Raw genomic sequence first — 21,092 nt, 5'->3', positions numbered from 1 at the left:
TTTATCATTCTGGAACGAATTGGAAAAATGTCTGAAGTTGGAGACTTTTATCTCCCTCACCAACTTTAAACATCTGCTATCTGAGCAGCTAACCGATCGCTGCAGCTGTACATAGTCCATTGGTAAATAGCCCACCCAATTGACCTACCTCATCCCCATACTGTTTATATTTATTTACTTTTCTGCTCGTTTGCACACCAGTATCTCTACCTGCACATGTTCATCTGATCATTTATCACTCCAGTGTTAATCTGTTAAATTGTAACTATTCGCTCCTATGGCCTAGTTATTGCCTACCTCCTCATGCCTTTTGCACACAATGTATATAGATTCTTTTTTTTCTACTATGTTATTGGCTTGTTTATTGTTTACTCCATGTTTAACTCTGTGTTGTTGTCTGTGTCACACTGCTTTGCTTTATCTTGGCTAGGTAGCAGTTGCAAATGAGAATTTGTTCTCAACTAGCCTACCTGGTTAAATAAAGGTGTTCTCAACTAGCCTACCTGGTTAAATAAAGGTGAAATAAAATACAAATAAAAAAATACATTCCATTACATCAAAGAGTTGTATAGGTAAGCATGCTTGTCCTAGCCGCATGTCTTCATATAATGGGCTATTTTTTTTTTCTGGTGCGTGGAAAACGCCTTACTGTCACGCCTTGGTCTTAGTATTTTGTGTTTTCTTTATTATTTGTTCAGGCCAGGGTGTGACATGGGTTATTGTGTTGTCGTATTGGGGGTGTTTGTAGGCATTGGGATTGTGGTTGATTAGGGGTGTGTCGAGTGTAGGCTTGGCTGCCTGAGGCGGTTCTCGATCAGAGTCAGGTGATTCTTGTTTTCTCTGATGGGGAACCGTATTTAGGTAGCCTGAGTTTCACTTTGTATTTGGTGGGTGATTGTTCCTGTCTCTGTGTAGTTTCACCAGATAGGCTGTAATTAGGTTTCACGTTCCGTTTGTTGTTTTTTGTATTTATTAGTTATTTCATGTATCACTATTCTTCATTAAAGATCATGATTAACCACCACGCTGCATTTTGGTCCGACTCTCTTTCTACAAACGAAGAACGCCGTTACACTTACTCCAAATCGTCACGACAGTCATGGCTTTGTCACAGTGAGGTATATAAGCCTGAGCGACACGCCCCTACAAAATAAGAACACTAAATGTCCCGCGTGGCTCAGTTGGTAGCGCATGGCACTTGCAACACCAGGGTTGTGGGTTCAATTCCCATGGGGGACCAGTATGAACAAATATGAAGACTTATGCACTCACTACTGTAAGTCATTCTGGATAAGAGTGTCTGCTAAATGACTAAGATGTAAATCATGTCTAAATCACCATGTAATGTGTGAGTAGGAGCAGTCTAAAGGGGACCATGCTCTACCAAAATATACCAGCGCAAAACTACCAGAACCTCTCTCTCAGGGGTCAGTATCTGTCAAAAAGTTTCAAATGAGTGGTGTGTGTGGTTTCCTGAAATTAATTAAATTGCCAGACTGAATTAAAAGCCCTGGACATATTTAATGCAAGAACTCTTAATTGCAGTTTGTTAAATTACTGCTGCCTAGTCACAATTTCCTTTCATGTTCTGAGCAAGGGTGTTTGTCATGCCTCATCCCTGAGAGAAGAGAAGGATTCCTTAAGATAGCTCCTCGACAGGGATGTGTTCCAAACAGCAACCTATTCCCTACATAGTCAGTCTCCTACGATTGGCCAGAGGCCTATGGGCCTTGTTCAGAAGTAGTGCACTATATAGAATAGGATGACTTTTGGGACAGAACAGGGGCAGCACAGCCAGTTTCACACTGTTGTAGACTTCAAGGTGGGTCATAATAGCAAGCTGAGCACGTCACAATTATAATCAAACTCGCATCTCCTCTATATGCTGCCCACAAAGCTGTCCCAGTTGCATACCAAGAAAATGTCATTTTACCTCCACCGTAACATTTCTACAAAACACCAGACAATTCGTGCAGCCATCAGCAGAGATATTACAAGTTACAATATTTCAAGACAAACCGATCTGTCCTTTAAAGGCATGCTGACGGAGACTTAACGTCATTCTCCATCTCAAGGTTATATTTCTGAAGGGCTCCTGGATAGTTTCCTTCAGACCCTTTCAGGCAATTTGTATTACTGCATCATTGAAGTGAAAACACAGCTCAGGTATTATCCATCTCCCCACATTCTACTGTAGGTTAGATGTGGCTACATTCCAGACAGCCATCAGAGCCCAGCCGACTGTGCCTTTTTGAAAAGAGCATTTCCCTGGCAGGCTGGCACCGATCCTGCCAGTCAGTCCATTATGGCTAGAAGTCTTCACATGAGTTGTTCCCCACAAAAGGGCTTTATTACAGACATAAATATTTAAAAAATGTCACATAAACTGAAATTAGGCGAACTATTCGAATTTTAGCAACCAGGAAACGGTGGAGAGATTTCTGCATATTGCACATTTAAGTGAGAGAATGTATCTGCACCCTGTGTTATTCACTGTTTACTGAATTTCTCTCAAATTGGTTTTCTTCTATAAGGTCTCCAAGGGTGTGGGAGGCTCAGGCAATTTGCCAAGCAGTTTCCCAACCTGTCAGAGGGCACACATCGGGTGATCAATTGTACTCTAAATACCACAAAAGCTGCTGAACTGAAAGGAAATATGAGTTGATAACGTTAGATGTGATTTCTTACTTTTTCCAAACCTTGTGACCTTATAATTTATGACCTTGTAAATGCTCATATGAGGGAAGATTCATAGGGAATAACTTAAAAAATAAAGTAATGATCAGTAAAACTTCAGTAAGATGTTATATGACACTTATATACTGCACTGAACTACACATCAGCTGTGTAACATAATTCAATTGTGAATTCAATTCAATTCAAATGTGCTTTTAAATATGCATAAAATCTCAGAATATCCACAGTAGACTATCTTTTATACGTGTATCTATAGCTGCAAAGCTACAAAGTTTACTATTTCTGAATGTCTACTATCGGGTGTGAATTTTTTTCAGCTAATTTCCCGCAATTCTCCACATTTTGCATGGGGCAGAGATTTGTTTGCTGTTTTAAAGCTAATTTCCCACAATTCTACACCTTTTGCATGGAGCAGAGATTTTTTTGCTGTTTTAAAGCTAATTTCCACAAATTCTATGCATTATTCCATGTCTTATGTGTGTTTATATGATACCAGGGGTCAAAGCCCGACCTAGTAAAAAAATTAAGAAGAAGAAAATTCGAGTATGGAGGGTATAGAAGATGCACCAATTCACATCATAAAACCCACCCATTCTAGAACCTCATCCTTCATGAGCTATTGGGAATAAGGCAATAGCCCTATTCCTGCAATATAGCTCAAGGGATCCTCCAGTGAGTGGGTGACCCAGGAACTCCCAGCTGGCTGGGGTCTAATGGGAACTTATTGTTCGAAGGCGATGACAAGCTGAGACATTCTTCTGCAGTCATTTACTGTCTACCAAATACAGACAGACAGGGTGACAATTTAATCTCATGATTGACGGTGACAATCTGGGCCATTTTTCTGTGTCACAGAGGGGTCGAGAGGAAATCAGTTCTGCACTCAGGAGAGTTTCTCAGGAGCTGCAGAAAGGAACAAACAGCATCCCTTCATCAACCCCCTCATCAACTGTATAAATATGTATAAAGTAAGATAAGGCAGGAGACAGACAGAGAGCACCTCCACTGAGTTTCCTCCTTTTCCAGGACCCTCTATAAATCAACCACTGGCAGAGGGACACAGCATAAGCTGTAGTCTAGCCATGTCAATTAGCTCCATCAGCCATGTATGTGCAATGCAGTATGGTTTACCTTACAGTCTACAACCAGGTACTTCAGCCGTGTATATGAAATGCAGTATGGTTTACCTTACAGTCTACAACCAGGTACTTCAGCCGTGTATATGAAATGCAGTATGGTTTACCTTACAGTCTACAACCAGGTACTTCAGCCGTGTATATGAAATGCAGTATGGTTTACCTTACAGTCTACAACCAGGTACTTCAGCCGTGTATATGAAATGCAGTATGGTTTACCTTACAGTCTACAACCAGGTACTTCAGCCGTGTATATGAAATGCAGTATGGTTTACCTTACAGTCTACAACCAGGTACTTCAGCTGGGTATGTGAAATGCAGTATTGTTTACCTTACAGTCTACAACCAGGTACTTCAGCTGGGTATGTGAAATGCAGTATGGTTTACCTTACAGTCTACAACCAGGTACTTCAGCCGTGTATATGAAATGCAGTATGGTTTACCTTACAGTCTACAACCAGGTACTTCAGCTGGGTATGTGAAATGCAGTATGGTTTACCTTACAGTCTACAACCAGGTACTTCAGCTGGGTATGTGAAATGCAGTATGGTTTACCTTACAGTCTACAACCAGGTACTTCAGCTGGGTATGTGAAATGCAGTATGGTTTACCTTACAGTCTACAACCAGGTACTTCAGCTGGGTATGTGAAATGCAGTATGGTTTACCTTACAGTCTACAACCAGGTACTTCAGCTGGGTATGTGAAATGCAGTATGGTTTACCTTACAGTCTACAACCAGGTACTTCAGCTGGGTATGTGAAATGCAGTATGGTTTACCTTACAGTCTACAACCAGGTACTTCAGCTGGGTATGTGAAATGCAGTATGGTTTACCTTACAGTCTACAACCAGGTACTTCAGCTGGGTATGTGAAATGCAGTATGGTTTACCTTACAGTCTACAACCAGGTACTTCAGCCGTGTATATGAAATGCAGTATGGTTTACCTTACAGTCTACAACCAGGTACTTCAGCTGGGTATGTGAAATGCAGTATGGTTTACCTTACAGTCTACAACCAGGTACTTCAGCTGGGTATGTGAAATGCAGTATGGTTTACCTTGCAGTCTACAACCAGGTACTTCAGCTGGGTATGTGAATGCAGTATGGTTTACCTTACAGTCTACAACCAGGTACTTCAGCTGGGTATGTGAAATGCAGTATGGTTTACCTTACAGTCTACAACCAGGTACTTCAGCTGGGTATGTGAAATGCAGTATGGTTTACCTTACAGTCTACAACCAGGTACTTCAGCTGGGTATGTGAAATGCAGTATGGTTTACCTTACAGTCTACAACCAGGTACTTCAGCTGGGTATGTGAAATGCAGTATGGTTTACCTTACAGTCTACAACCAGGTACTTCAGCTGGGTATGTGAAATGCAGTATGGTTTACCTTACAGTCTACAACCAGGTACTTCAGCTGGGTATGTGAAATGCAGTATGGTTTACCTTACAGTCTACAACCAGGTACTTCAGCTGGGTATGTGAAATGCAGTATGGTTTACCTTACAGTCTACAACCAGGTACTTCAGCTGGGTATGTGAAATGCAGTATGGTTTACCTAAAGATCTAGAAGCTTCCAATTGTATCAAACTGTCAAATTCAAGGTTCTCAGGCATTTATTTAGTTGTAAATCATCTAGGACTGATTTTACCTCATCATTGCTACTGTTGACAGTATAATTCAAAACCCGAAACAGTGTATACTACACTTAATGCCGTATCTATGAGCAAGTAATGTGAACCTTACGGAAAGCCACTACATTCACACAGAAAGCCAAGGCAATATTGCATCTCACTCCTTTCTACATAAATAGACTTGGTAACCTTGCATTGTGGGGCAGCAGTGGCACAATGACACAGTCATAAAAATGTGAATTTAGAATTAGAAAAACTTTATTGTCCACACATTGTGGACATTTGTCTTTGGGTAATTTTGTGAAGTAGAACAGCACCAGTAACTGCTAAGGTGGAAATAATGAGGTAATGAAGCGCTGCAATGAGAGATGAGACTAAAACAAAAGCACCCACCCATCAGCCCCCGGCTCTGCATGCTTCAGCTGAAGTAAAGAAATCATTGGAAATGCAGCATACACCAAAACTGGAGAGAACAGTCGGCCCAGCTATCTACAGTTCAAGTCAGAAGTTTACATACATCTTAGCCAAATACATTTAAAGTCCGTTTTTCACAATTCCTGACATTTAATCCTAGTAAAAATTCCCTGTTTTAGGCCAGTTAGGATCACCACCTTATTTTAAGAATGTGAAATGTCAGAATAATAGTAGAGAGAATGATTTATTTCAGCTTTTATTTCTTTCATCACATTCCCAGTGGGTCAGAAGTTTACATACACTCAATTAGTATGCAGTAAAGCACCCCCACAAGATGATGCTGCCACCCCCGTGCTTCACGGTTGGGATGGTGTTCTTCGGCTTGCAAGCCTCCCCCTTTTTCCTCCAAACATAACGATAGTCATTATGGCCAAACAGTTCTATATTTGCTTCATCAGATCAGAGGACATTTCTCCAAAAAGTAAGATCTTTGTCCCCATGTGCCGTTACAAACCATAGTCTGGCTTTTTAATGGCGGTTTTGGAGCAGTAGCTTCTTCCTTGCTGAGCAGCCTTTCAGGTTGTCAATATAGGACTCATTTTACTGTGGATACTTTTGTACAAGGTCCTTTGCTGTTGTTCTGGGATTGATTTGCACTTTTCGCACCAGAGTAAGTTCATCTCTAGGAGACAGAAAGTGTTGCCTTCCTGAGCGGTATGACGGCTGCGTGGTCCCATGGTGTTTATACTGCGTACTATTGTTTGTACAGATCTACGTGGTACCTTCAGGCATTTGGAAATTGCTCCCGAGGATGAACCAGACTTGTGGAGGTCTACAATTTCCTGTCTGAGGTCTTGGTTGATTTCTTTTGATTTTCCCATGATGTCAAGCAAAGAGGCACTGAGTTTGAAGGTAGGCCTTGAAATACATCCACAGGTACACCTCCAATTGTCTCAAATTATGTCAATTAGCTTTTCAGAAGCTTCTAAAGCCATGACATAATTTTCTGGAATTTTCCAATCTGTTTAATGGCACAGTCAACTTACTGTATGTAAACTTCTGATCCACTGTAATTGTGAAACAGTGAATTAATTATAAGTGAAATAATCTGTCTGTAAACAATTGTTGGAAAAATTACTTGTGTCATGCACAAAGTAGATGTCCTAACCGACTTGCCAAAACTATAGTTTGTTAACAAGACATTTGTGGAGTGGTTGAAAAACAAGTTTTAATGACTCCAACCTACGTGTATGTAAACTTCCGACCTCAACTGTACCTGCACAGTCAGCCCAGCTATCTACCTGCACGATCAGCCCAGCTATCTACCTGCACAGTCGGCCCAGCTATCTATCTGCACGGTCGGCCCAGCCATCTACCTGCACGGTCGGCCCAGCTATCTACCTGCACAGTCGGCCCAGCTATCTATCAGCACGGTCGGCCCAGATATCTACCTGCACGGTCGTCCCAGCTATATATCTGCACGGTCGGCCCAGCTATATATCTGCACGGTCGGCCCAGCTATATATCTGCACGGTCGGCCCAGCTATATATCTGCACGGTCGGCCCAGCTATATATCTGCACGGTCGGCCCAGCTATATATCTGCACAGTTGGCCCACCTATCTATCTGCACAGCGTTTACATGCTCTAAATGCTACAGAAAGAGCACAAAGGCTTGATCCGAGAATCGAGTGGCATTAAACTCCCTGGACTGCAGAGTGTTCTGCAGCTCTTAGTGCAGTTACAGTGCATTAAGCTGCCTGGGAATGAGACAAACCTTTTCTGGCTGTTGTTAGCGTGGCCGTTAGCATTATGGCTGCCTCTGCAAGTCGAAGGAAATAGTTCACCCTCTGTAAGAGTTGAAATACAGGGAAACCAGAGGAGGAATGTGGGGAGAAGCTGACCCACTCAATAGTAGGTTTTGAAGATGAGGAGAGCTGAAAAAAACTCTCTGAAGCCAATGAATCAAAACAATAAAGCCGTCCTTCAGTTGGCCTTGGTGCAATATAATCAGGAGGAAGGATCTGGGCCCCTCGCTGGTACAGATCAGGGCAGATCATTACAGCATATAAGTTTACACGTTTATACGTATCTGCGCTTACAGTGCCTTGCGAAAGTATTCGGCCCCCTTGAACTTTGCGACCTTTTGCCACATTTCAGGCTTCAAACATAAAGATATGAAACTGTATTTTTTTGTGAAGAATCAACAACAAGTGGGACACAATCATGAAGTGGAACGACATTTATTGGATATTTCAAACTTTTTTAACAAATCAAAAACTGAAAAATTGGGCGTGCAAAATTATTCAGCCCCTTTACTTTCAGTGCAGCAAACTCTCTCCAGAAGTTCAGTGAGGATCTCTGAATGATCCAATGTTGACCTAAATGACTAATGATGATAAATACAATCCACCTGTGTGTAATCAAGTCTCCGTATAAATGCACCTGCACTGTGATAGTCTCAGAGGTCCGTTAAAAGCGCAGAGAGCATCATGAAGAACAAGGAACACACCAGGCAGGTCCGAGATACTGTTGTGAAGAAGTTTAAAGCCGGATTTGGATACAACAAGATTTCCCAAGCTTTAAACATCCCAAGGAGCACTGTGCAAGCGATAATATTGAAATGGAAGGAGTATCAGACCACTGCAAATCTACCAAGACCTGGCCGTCCCTCTAAACTTTCAGCTCATACAAGGAGAAGACTGATCAGAGATGCAGCCAAGAGGCCCATGATCACTCTGGATGAACTGCAGAGATCTACAGCTGAGGTGGGAGACTCTGTCCATAGGACAACAATCAGTCGTATATTGCACAAATCTGGCCTTTATGGAAGAGTGGCAAGAAGAAAGCCATTTCTTAAAGATATCCATAAAAAGTGTTGTTTAAAGTTTGCCACAAGCCACCTGGGAGACACACCAAACATGTGGAAGAAGGTGCTCTGGTTAGATGAAACCAAAATTGAACTTTTTGGCAACAATGCAAAATGTTATGTTTGGCGTAAAAGCAACACAGCTCATCACCCTGAACCCACCATCCCCACTGTCAAACATGGTGGTGGCAGCATCATGGTTTGGGCCTGCTTTCTTCAGCAGGGACAGGGAGGATGGTTAAAATTGATGGGAAGATGGATGGAGCCAAATACAGGACCATTCTGGAAGAAAACCTGATGGAGTCTGCAAAAGACCTGAGACTGGGACGGAGATTTGTCTTCCAACAAGACAATGATCTAAAACATAAAGCAAAATCTACAATGGAATGGTTCAAAAATAAACATATCCAGGTGTTAGAATGGCCAAGTCAAAGTCCAGACCTGAATCCAATCGAGAATCTGTGGAAAGAACTGAAAACTGCTGTTCACAAATGCTCTCCATCCAACCTCACTGAGCTCGAGCTGTTTTGCAAGGAGGAATGGGAAAAAATGTCAGTCTCTCGATGTGCAAAACTGATAGAGACATACCCCAAGCGACTTACAGCTGTAATCGCAGCAAAAGGTGGCGCTACAAAGTATTAACTTAAGGGGGCTGAATAATTTTGCACGCCCAATTTTTCCGTTTTTGATTTGTTAAAAAAGTTTGAAATATCCAATAAATGTCGTTCCACTTCATGATTGTGTCCCACTTGTTGTTGATTCTTCACAAAAAAATACAGTTTTATATCTTTATGTTTGAAGCCTGAAATGTGGCAAAAGGTCGCAAAGTTCAAGGGGGCCGAATACTTTCTCTCCCTGCTTCACAGTTTTAAGAGCTTAACCAGTGTTGACCATTTTTGTGTTGCAGGCTAATTGCTGTGGGTCCAGCTACAATGTCGCTGGTCGGCGCTCTGCTGGACAGGATGTGTGCTGATTGCAGACATCTTGGCAACACCGTGGAGGAAGGCGTAGTGATTAAACGGTAGCTCTGCACAGAAATGTCAGCCTATAACATCTCTAATGGGCAAACATTTGATTCAGGGGTGATGGATTTTGATAATTGTCTGCTCTGTCTGCCTCTTCCACACACACACACACATTCCCCTCCACAGTCACGCACACCCTCCTGAATACATTACCAACACCTTGGGCCCCCATCAACAGAGCTGAACATACTGATCTCACAGTTAGAGGTATACCTCCGAGGCATGTTTGGTATCTTTACCATGGCCCCGGCTGACTTATACACTATTCAAAAAGCGGGGTCTAAAGCCAATTCCTGAGTCCTGATGCAAACAAATTAAATATTGTATATGTTTGCTCAAGTGCAACACAAGAGATGAAAAATTCAAAGCACATAGGAGATTTCCCTGAGGCTCGGTATGTAGCTCTTTGAAACATGTAAGGGGACTTTCAAAGCTGGAACATCTAATCTTAATTTGACCTATACTGTCACAGCAACATAATCCTGCAGCAACAGGATTTGAACATTTAGTCCATAACAATAAGTGGGTGCTTATATTTGTTCTATTTCACACCTGATTTTTACATATCCCACTCTTCCCGAGACCCCCAGAGAGCAGGGTCACAGCCAGGGTTTGACATTCAACAGCAACTCTGGAGGTATTAGGGTTAAGTGCCTTGCTCAAGGGCACATCAACAGATTTTTCACCTTGTCTGCTCTGGGATTCAACCTAGCAATCTTTCGGTTACTGGCCCAACGCTCTAACCACTAGGCTACCTGCCGCCTTGTTGCTTGATCAGAGGTTAGGCTATTAGCTGGCCAAAAGTAGGCTACATGAAAAGTGCAATACTGTTAATATAACTGTGTGTTAGTGTGGGTTATCAGTAAATGTATCCTACATTTGTACTATCACAAACACACACAGTGAGACTACAAAACAAACTCTGTCATCGATGAAGATTGGAAAATCATATATTCCAGGACCACATATGCACAGATGCATATGAAGCTCAGGTTTCAGGATTAAGGACTGTATTCTTAATAGAATCTTGGTCCATTGCAATACCACTTCTCAAATCCATATCAACAATGCAACAGGTCATCAAGCTATAGATCAGGGATGGGAAACTCCAGTGCTCGGGGGCCGGAGTGATGTCACACTTTCCCCCCCATCCCTAGCAAACACAGATGATTAAACTAATTGGATTCGAAACTGAAGATCATGATTAGTTGATTATTGTAGTCAGGTGTGTTAGCTGGAGCTGGGGCAGACGTGTGACACCGATCAGGCCCTTGAGGAATGGAGTTGCCCATCCCTGCTATTGCTATGCCATCAAGGAAGAACTGCTGGTCATATCTTGGTGGAATCTTCACTGGGATTCTATTGAAATAAACATTTTTGAAACAATATTATCCTGCCCCAAGCCTAAGACGCTGGATAGCTTTTCATAAAATTGATATTGGCTACACAAGTATTACATTCTCAAGAACATCTCTACAGTTCCATTATAGGTATAAATGATTCAGCTCACCAGAGTAACATAAACGTGTTAAAGTAAGCGGAGAGCATGATCTTTCTAAAGGCTCATTTTAACATCGGTGGGCCCATTGCACCCATCTTCCTCTAGAATTACAACAAGAATAACTCTACTCTCCAAATGGGAGATGTCATGGCCACTTTCTGGCGAAATGGGTACCAAAACTGTGCAGTACCAAGCAGTTGAGATGGGTACTTAAAGTTAGATGGGTATGAAGGGTCAGTATCATCACCATGTGGATATCCACATTCAAAAGTGCAGATTGGTCATTTAAGTTTCATGGGTATAAAGGGTCAGTATTATAAGGAATAGTCTCATCACCATGGATATCCACATTCAAAAGTTTCCTTTGTTTTTCTTATAGTTGGTGACATGTACTTCCTTGGATAAAGATGACATTTCTGGCCAGTCTACAGACAGACTTGGATATGCTGTGTATATAAATCAGAGGTCTCCTTCCTCTAAGTTACATTTAGATGCTGATTACCATTTGATTGTCTAAGTGCATCAATTGCAAGAGAGGATTTATCGAGCACCTACTCTAACCTCAACAGATATCCAATAATGCAATGACATGCACGTATTTATTCGAAATTGTCATTGAGATTAGGGCTTTTTTTTAAACAAATGCTTATGTTATTTTCAATACTCTGCCAAAGCCAAGTGCCCAGTGTTACGCTATGTATGGCAGCATCAGTGTATTTGTGAAGTCCCTCCAGTCACTCTTTGTCCCATTATCTGTTGCACCAGAGAGCACTTACTCCATCACAACAGCAGAGGCATCCGCCTTTTCAATCCACTGTGCATACAACCATGCATAGAAAACATCAGAAAATAAAATGGATTGATAGAGACGTGGGAGCAGGTTGTTTGCGCTGTGCAATCTCTCCCTCAACAGGTCTTACTTAGTCAAATGCACAGCATCTCCAGAGTTCCCAGGATTGCCTTGGGGCCTGTGATTGCAGTCATTACACAGTTTGGAGAGCAGGTCAAGGGCCAGCCAGACAATCCATTCCATCCTATGCAGATATCCTTCCTCTCTCCTCTCTTCCCCTGCCTCCCTGGTTCTGTCTGAATAATACAGACTTTGGGCTTGGTGACTGCCCCCCTGACAGACTGGACTGTGGAGCAGCTGCACCTATCAAGAGCAGTCTTTGCAAGCCTTTTCTCCAGATAAGCAAATTGGTTAAAACAGGCATAGGGTTCCAAAATGTCACACCAACATTTTACTGTAAAATGTTCATTATTTTTAGCACCTTGATCCAGCTGAAACCGGTACATGTGTGTTTTTATGATTCCATTCTGATGAGGTGTTAAGGTCTTGAAAGTGTCGGGTCACAAATGGTGCCATGCACCCTGCCACCCACCTGCCACAACACATTACAGGAGAATTATTCATTTCTAAGCTAATAGAGTTCCCTCTCACACGACTTACCATCAACATATGAAAGGCCTTCGCAATGACAGAATCTTCTCTAACGTAATCATTTAATGTACACATTTACACCAAAAGGAGGGGCCCGGGTGAAATTAATAATTTTGCAAACAGTTTAGAAATGATTATTTTGCCACCAAAAATGATAGCATGATTTATTATGTCTTCGACATGCAGGCCCTAGCAGTGAGTCCTCATAATGTCTTTGCAAATGATTGATTATCAATCACTCTAACCATGCGACAAATTGGTAAATAAATTAGCTTGCAAGGGATAGCAGGCGACGCAGCCGCCGAGACGGAGCAGTGAGGCCTATGAAAGGCAACTGGTGCACTCTGCCAGGGGCGACGGGGGAGCAGGAGCGTGCCAGGGAGCCAGAGAGGGAGAGAAGACTAACAAGAGGCTGTCACTGACTTCATTGATTCCACTGGGTGCCTTCAACCTTTACAAACTTCCTGTGTGCACTCACCAGTTAAATATTGGTTGACCGGATCCAGAAAGCAATGTTATTTCACTGTAAACAAGGAGAGGTCTTCGGAGCATACTCTCATTGACAAATAGACAGGGTGTCACTGGAACTTGCGTTTGTGTAGACCAGACAGTGACAATTGCATGCTACTCATCAGAACTGTGTGACTCATGACACAGATGTACCTACTGTGGAATAGTATCTGCTCATTTTCTAAAGGAATAACTTGGAGAATCTCGAGATTGTTGCACCTGTTAATCAGGAATCTTAGAATGCTCCCAACATTGGAAGTCTAATAACATCTCCCTTTAACTTAATGACACAGCAGTATCTACAGTATATGCTTTAAAAAATGGTCTCAATATGTTTTATGAGCTCAGAGTGGAATGCAGTCACAGTATAAGCTTGCTTTGCATTCTACCTTTTGGCAGAGCCTTTGCAGCAAAGGAACACATCATGTACTTTCATCTCTGATTATATGTGGTATTTTGTTGCACCATAAAATATTATGAGAGCCATTATAAAAGCCATCATCCTACCCTGCCTCCAAATGATGGCTTGGAGAGAAATGAAGAGAGGCTGCAGCACACTCAGTATGGAAGATGAATAGCACTTCCAGGTGGGAATTCTGGGAACAAATGGGTTTAGGCCCATGGGGGAATTCAACAGAGCACTAAGAGGGAGCTCATATAAACCAATTAAAAGGAGTGAAATCGATTTAGATTAGCTCCAGAGTGGGCAGACAGACTGTCCTCAACACATACTAGCAATCACAATACACATGATGTTGCTCAACTTGTAGAAGGCTGTTTTCAGTTGTCTTTTTACAGGGTGGATTGGAACATACCATTTCCACATAAGATACACAGTTTGGCAAGCATTGATCACTGGCACTCACAGCCGGGGACTGAGTGACTATCTCTGTGCATCATGTTCTTGTGCGTGTGTGACCACTCTCAGAGCTACTTCAAAAGCAGAATGCCTGGGGGAAACGTGTGAAGCAAGTGTGCCTTCTAGTGGTGACTTGGAGGACTATTTGACATGGGGTGTGTAGTTAAGCTGACACCTGGTAAAAACGAAAGCCACTTACGATAGAAGATGTATTCAGTGTAACTGGACCAGATCTTGTCTTCTGTGTGTTGATTCACGGATGACGCTGTGACTGAAGAGTTACAGGCAACCATCTGGAAACCACACTCGGACAGCATGTCAAATGATCTCTCAAGGTGTTTGAACTTCAGGTAAAACCTGGAAGTATATCGATCCGGTGTCCTGTCCGGATCTCGACTCTCGTTCAAGGTCTCCCCAAAAACTTCCTTGGCTAACGCAACCCTCCCACAAATCAAAATCCGCGGGACCCTTCTGAATTTGGAGTCGGTTTGACTCTCTCTGCCTATTGTACAAGAGCCCCTGTACCCAACCGTAATAAATCCACTTTTTCTGTCTGCCGGAACGAGTGACGACGGCGGACACATCTTGTGGTCGCTGCCTTGAGAACCATCTTCAAAATCACTGTGGAAGTATTCGTCTGGGCTGTGTTTTAAATCTTCGGGCGTCAATAGTTTGACCAAGTCTGGCAACTGGAAGTACTCCGCCTCTTTCCTAAGCCTCCCCTTCTCTGGAAAATGGTCGGGCAGTACAACTTGTTTGTCTCTGAGGTAGTCCAACACATATCGAAATAGAAATCCATCTCTGTCGATAAAATAGCGTCCCTTAGGGTCCCGCGCCAAATCATTAGTGGCATCCTTCTTAGGTGAGAATATTTTGCCCAGCAAGGAATTTGGGGTGCTTACTAACGTTGCATGACGCGTGTAATACACCTGTCCCCCGACATTTAATTCTACAACATCTGGGAAACTATTCTGAACAGATCCTTGTTCTTTTGACGTAGGGTTAGTCCTACAGTTTCCACTCAATGCCATTGTTTCCGTCATGAATGACTAAAAACTCCACCGAATTTTAGATGGTGGGTTGAAGTCCAAAAGTTGCTCTCAATGTTTACTTGAAATTAAACAAGGTATCTTGGTGTTTAATTTTTTCTTTTAAAGCTACAATTAATAATTCAACAAACTGAACGTAGATTTTGATAAAGAAGCCTTATAAAGCCAGTCATTCACCTACCAGTCCTAGTGGTCGTCGAATAATAGCCTAGTGGAGGATGTCCAAGAGACCGCTGTCAAAATGTACAATTGACAGAGCTGTGCAGTTGAAAAATCTGTGTTCTGAGAGTACAAAAAAATATACGGACGCATCAAAGGTTTGCACCTTACCAGCCTGCATCAGTTGCTCTGCAATAATTGGCCCTGGGAGAAGAACATTACCGAGGGAAATGACTGAGGTTCATGAGAATCACCGCGGCCAGATAACATAGAAACACTGACAAACGGAACATCAGCTGTCTTGCTGCTGTTTGCCAGAGCAAAATTAATATAGATAATACTCTACATCAATTTCAAAATATATCTACAATATGTTAAATTAAAAAACTCTCCCCAACAACTTCCAAAGTCCAAAGGGAAATGTATCGTTATCACCGGCGTTTTATCTCTAACTTCCTTTGAACACGAGGAATTGGTCTTGCTGATGAAAAAGACTGTCTGAAAAATAGTAACTTCACATGGGTTGAATCCACTCCGCCCTAAGGAGCCATGTAGTGTAGTAGCCTATTACTGAGAACACCTGGTCCAGATTGAAATCTATCCAATTGCAGAGACAAACCCAGTGCTGAGGTTGTGCTGTTAGCGGTCCGAGGCACTCATTTTGTCATGGGCGTGCGCGCGCTGAAGGCTGGATAGCTGGAGCTGTCGGAGGAGATGAAACGATTCTCCCGGTCCCCTCCAAGCAGGGTGGTGCCCGTAAAAAAACCCGTCTCTGCTGATGTTGCCTCAGCCGTGCAGGGATAAACCATAATGGGTATTAAATAATGACATAATCTTAAAGGAATATACTGAAATATATATTGAATATACTGAAATCCACCTTTCACATTTTTTATTTCGACCTCTGATAAAATTACAGTATAGGTTAGTCGTGTGCCAACTGAAAATTAGCCTAACAAGACTACGTTTCAAAAGCCAACACCCAATCCGAGTGCGATCATTTCTCCATTAGCTCAGTCCATGAGAGGTTTTCGTGAGTATTTAAAACGTAAACAATTTCAGACTCGGATAGAATGGGCCGTAGGGTTGCCATGATAATCAAAAATAAATAGGCCTACTAAACAGTATCAATTTGCATTGCAATTGAAAGGTCTGGTGTTGCTTACAGCTACTGCCTTAACTGTTAACTTCAACTTTCTGATAAATATGCAACAGCGCCACTCGCTGTATGTTCGACGCTCCGAAATAAAACGCTCGTTTCAGAACCACCGACAGCTCCACCCGCTCACTGGCACCTTGCACCGCGACGCGCCACTATAGTTTGCTGCACGTGCACGTTTTGGCACTCTTTTGAAGTTTGATGAAACTCAACGTACTAAACAATCAAAAAAATTAGGGGTTCAACAAGGGTTCTTCGAAGAACCTTAGGGTTCTTTGCAATGAAAATTGCCCCCGATAGGTTATTCAAAGAACCAAAGAGGAGGTGGGGTTCATCGAGGAACCTCCTTAGTTGGTGTTGGTTCCTGCAGGAAACTAACTGCCCAATTGAAACATGTAAAGATCTCCTCAATTCAAGGTACGGTTTGTCCCTTGTATGATTTAAATGTATCTTGTTTTAGATATCAATCAACAAAGAGGTAAGAATATATAGGCTATAAGAATATGTTGAAGGCTAGCTGTATTGGGTGCAGATGACTGAACTGCTCACTTTTGTGTCTGTGTCTGCAGGTTTACAGATGAGGAGGCATACAAAGGTATGTGATTTGGTATTGGTATGTTATACAGATCACATTAAACATCCTCCTCCCTTACCTCGTCAATGAATATCCCAGAGGCCTCTACATTGTGGACAATGTATATGTATGAAAACCATTATCAAAACAGGTTTTTTCATTCACATTCATCACAAAACCAAGGTATGAATAAATCAAATCAAATCAAATTGTATTTGTCACATACACATGGTTAGCAGATGTTAATGCGAGTGTAGCGAAATGCTTGTGCTTCTAGTTCCGACAATGCAGTAATAACCAACAAGAAATCTAGCTAACAATTCCAAAACTACTACCTTATAGACACAAGTGTAAGGGGATAAAGAATATGTACATAAAGATATATGAGTGAGTAAAGAGCGGCATAGGCAAGATACAGTAGATGGTATTGAGTGCAGTATATACATATGAGATGAGTATGTAAACAAAGTGGCATAGTTAAAGTGGCTAGTGATAAATGTATTACTTAAAGATGCAGTAGATGATATAGAGACTATATCTGACTATGAATACTGTCATGTGCATGTTCTGTATAATGTGCATCTGTTTAATTACTATTTTTTGGGTTCACAGACTCTGATGAAGATAACAGGAAACCTGTTTGATCAACATGCACTGTAAAATCCTTCTGGCCATGGATACGTAGAACATCAACACGTCAGAGGATAGATATACTGCTGCGAGTTTACCTCATATTTAGATTTGGTTTATTCTGCTTTGCTACTAAAATCAAGTCAGTTAAGAACAAATTCTTATTTAAACGACCTACCAGGGAACAGTGGGTTAACAGTCTTGTACAGAACATCAGATTTTTACCTTGTCAGCTCGGGGATTCGATCCAGCAACCTTTCAGTTACTGGCCCAACGCTCTAATCACTAGGCTACATGCCGCCCCTAAACAAACACTGCCAACTAAAATATTGTGTTATTGTTGTTATTGTTATGGGTATTATTAATAATAATAATAATGGGAGGGGAGTTCAACAATGAACCCCAAACGGTTATTCAAAAGGTTCTTCGAGGATCCATTAAAAGGGGTTCTTAAAAGAACGTATAGGGGGTTCCCCACAGTTTCAATTTGAAGAACCCTTAAATAATACTCCAGGAACCTTTTCTTTTTGTAGTGTAGTCTGTGTTAATGTCTGTTAAGTGTTATTCTACATCTCATACAAGAGTAGAATAGTTACCTTGGATAGAAGTGTTCGGGGGGAACAAGGCAATTATTGAGCCCCCGATTCACAAATAATTTGGCCTAGCGATACTTTTTCATGGATAAGGCTGAAAAGCCCTATTGATTTTAGAAGCCAAGATTGCACACAGTACCCAAATAGACCATGTTTGGAATAACTTCACAATATGTTCAAGATAACTACTAAGCCTACATTTCAAAACAAAGATATTACTGCTACTACTTTGTTAGATACAAGTTCACTCTGGATTTGGACGTGACTGGAAGTCCCAGCAGTCATTGTAAATGGGTGTTCTGTCCAATATGCCACATTACATCTGAGAGGGGTGGTACCTTCATATTTAAAAGAACTTACCTTCAATTTCAATATTTGATGGATTCCTCTCTCTGCAGCTTTCATCAAGTGATTAAAAAACGCTCTAGCGGTTTGACCCTGGATGATACTCAGTTACTTCAACAGGCCTATACAGTAATTATAAGAGAATATGCAATTGCCCTCTTTTAAAAAAGACTAAAACTGTAAATGTTTGTTTTCTACTCAATGTCTCCTGTGGTATTTCTGCAGGCCTGCTGCTCCTCAGAGAGGGGGCCTTGCTGAGACCTCTGTGCACTCAGTTGGAAGTAGGCCATGGCTGTAATCATGAATACATGCATGCAGCCTTCACCAATGCCATGTGCTGCTATTTAAAAGGCCTATGATGACCACCTGTAAGTTGTTATACTGTTGGTGTAGTAGGGGTATGGCAGTTTCAAATGAGATACATTACAAATCAACATCACGCTCTTGCATTTCCATCTGTTGTCTCTCTTTCATCTCTTGTCTCATTGCAAAACTTAGAGGCTTTGTTCAGTGAGCGGGAGATGAAAACCTAGTTAATTGTAACAATCTATCATCATTAGACACCTGCAACTGACTGGAGGAGCGGGTCTAGATCTACTAGATCTACTTTACCATTGGTTCCTCTCAGAATACAGCCCCTCTATGGATGGGGCATAATGGAAGCATCTCAGAGACAGAGAACCCCCTACTCACTCACATCTCTCTAGAGAGAGAACCCCCTACTCACTCACATCTCTCCAGACACAGAACCCCTTACTCACTCACATCTCTCCAGACACAGAACCCCCTACTCACTCACATCTCTCTAGACAGAGAACCCCCTACTCACTCACATCTCTCTAGACAGAGAACCCCCTACTCACTCACATCTCTCTAGACAAAGAACCCCCTACTCACTCACATCTCTCCAGACACAGAACCCCCTACTCACTCACATCTCTCTAGACAGAGAACCCCCTACTCACTCACATCTCTCCAGACACAGAACCCCCTACTCACTCACATCTCTCCAGACACAGAACCCCCTACTCACTCACATCTCTCTAGACAGAGAACCCCCTACTCACTCACATCTCTCTAGACAGAGAACCCCCTACTCACTCACGTTTCTCTAGACAGAGAGCCCCCTACTCACTCACATCTCTCTAGATACAGAACCCCCTATTCACTCACATCTCTCTAGACAGAGCCTATGATATATGATAACTTAATAATTCAAATCAGGATTATTTGGCGTGTGTGTGTATGCGTGCGTGCATGCTTGCTTGTGCTTCCTGCCCAGATGAATCTCTCTGCATTTCATTGCACTGCTTTCAGCCACTTGCAGCAGGGGATTGGGGCCCCTCCAGAACCGTGTGGATGAGATTCTGGGGGAACTGGCGCCTCTGAGGAAAAACTGATTATAGATCTGAGAAGCAGATAGATGGCAGCATGTCCCTTTATTTAGCACTTATCATTGAACCTGATAAGAGTTATTGCGGGGTTTGTGTCTGTGCGATAAGCCAGGCGGTTGACAACTTGCTATTAGAGCTGTTGAGTGGGCCTTGGCCTTAGTGGCTTAGTCATCCACATCTCTATCACCACAACTGTGTTGCTGCTCTGGGGAGACAATTATATTGGAAGACTTCTGCAGTTTTACATACAAGCTCACATATCAATGCCAAGTCCAGCCTTTAGGCCAAAGTAGGTTCAGGAGGACAGACAGTGTTGTTTAAAAGTGATTATTTGTGTATTTCTTCTAAATCCGGCCTAGTCCAGATTCAATGGAGGACATTACAGCATGTGTTCTAAGTATATAGCATGTGTTCTTAGACCATAATGATGAAACATGCAGTGACAAGAAAAAGCATGTGAACCCTTGGGAAATGCCTGGATTTATGCATAAATTGGTCATAAAGTTTGACCTGATCGTCATCAAGGTTACAACAATAGACAAACTAAGTCTGCTTAAACTAATAACACACAAAGAATTGTACGTTTTCATGTCTTTATTGAACATTCCCAGTGCAGGGTGGGAAAAGTATGTGAACCCTTGGATTTAATAACTGCTTGAACCTACTTTGGCAGCAATAACCTCAACCAAACGTTTTCTGTAGTTGCGGGTCAAACCTGCACAATGGTCAGGAGAGATTTTGGACCATTCCTATGTATAAAACTGTTTCAGTTCAGCAATATTCTTGGGATTTCTGGTATGAACTGCTCTCTTGAGGTCATGCCACAGCATCTCAATCGGGTTGAGGTCAGCACTCTGACTGGGCCACTCTAGAAGGCGTATTTTCTTCTGTTGTTGATTTACTTCTGTGTTTTGGGTATTTGTCCTGTTGCATCACCCAATTTCTGTTGAGCTTCTATTGGTGGACAGATAGCCTAACATTCTCCTGCAAAATGTCTTGATAAACTTGGGAATTCATTTTTCCATCGATGATAGCAAGCAGTCCAGGCCCTGAGGCAGCCAAGCAGCCCCAAACCATGATGCTCCCTCCACCATACTTTA

General features: G+C 42.1%; 1 protein-coding gene across 1 annotated transcript in view; it reads right to left on the bottom strand.

The window, feature by feature from the left end:
- The window catches only part of kctd16b (potassium channel tetramerization domain containing 16b), a 92,848-nt gene extending 76,833 nt beyond the window's left edge, over positions 1-16,015 (bottom strand). The window contains exon 1 of the mRNA XM_020463862.2: positions 14,289-16,015. Within this exon, the coding sequence (XP_020319451.2) occupies positions 14,289-15,132 (844 nt within the window). The 5' untranslated portion in view covers positions 15,133-16,015. The remainder of the gene's footprint in view (positions 1-14,288) is intronic.
- Between the last annotated feature and the right edge of the window lie 5,077 nt (positions 16,016-21,092).

This window comes from Oncorhynchus kisutch, linkage group LG28, assembly GCF_002021735.2.
Source record: "Oncorhynchus kisutch isolate 150728-3 linkage group LG28, Okis_V2, whole genome shotgun sequence".
Taxonomy (NCBI): Eukaryota; Metazoa; Chordata; class Actinopteri; order Salmoniformes; family Salmonidae; genus Oncorhynchus; species Oncorhynchus kisutch.
This window is presented reverse-complemented; position numbering and strand designations above follow the sequence as displayed.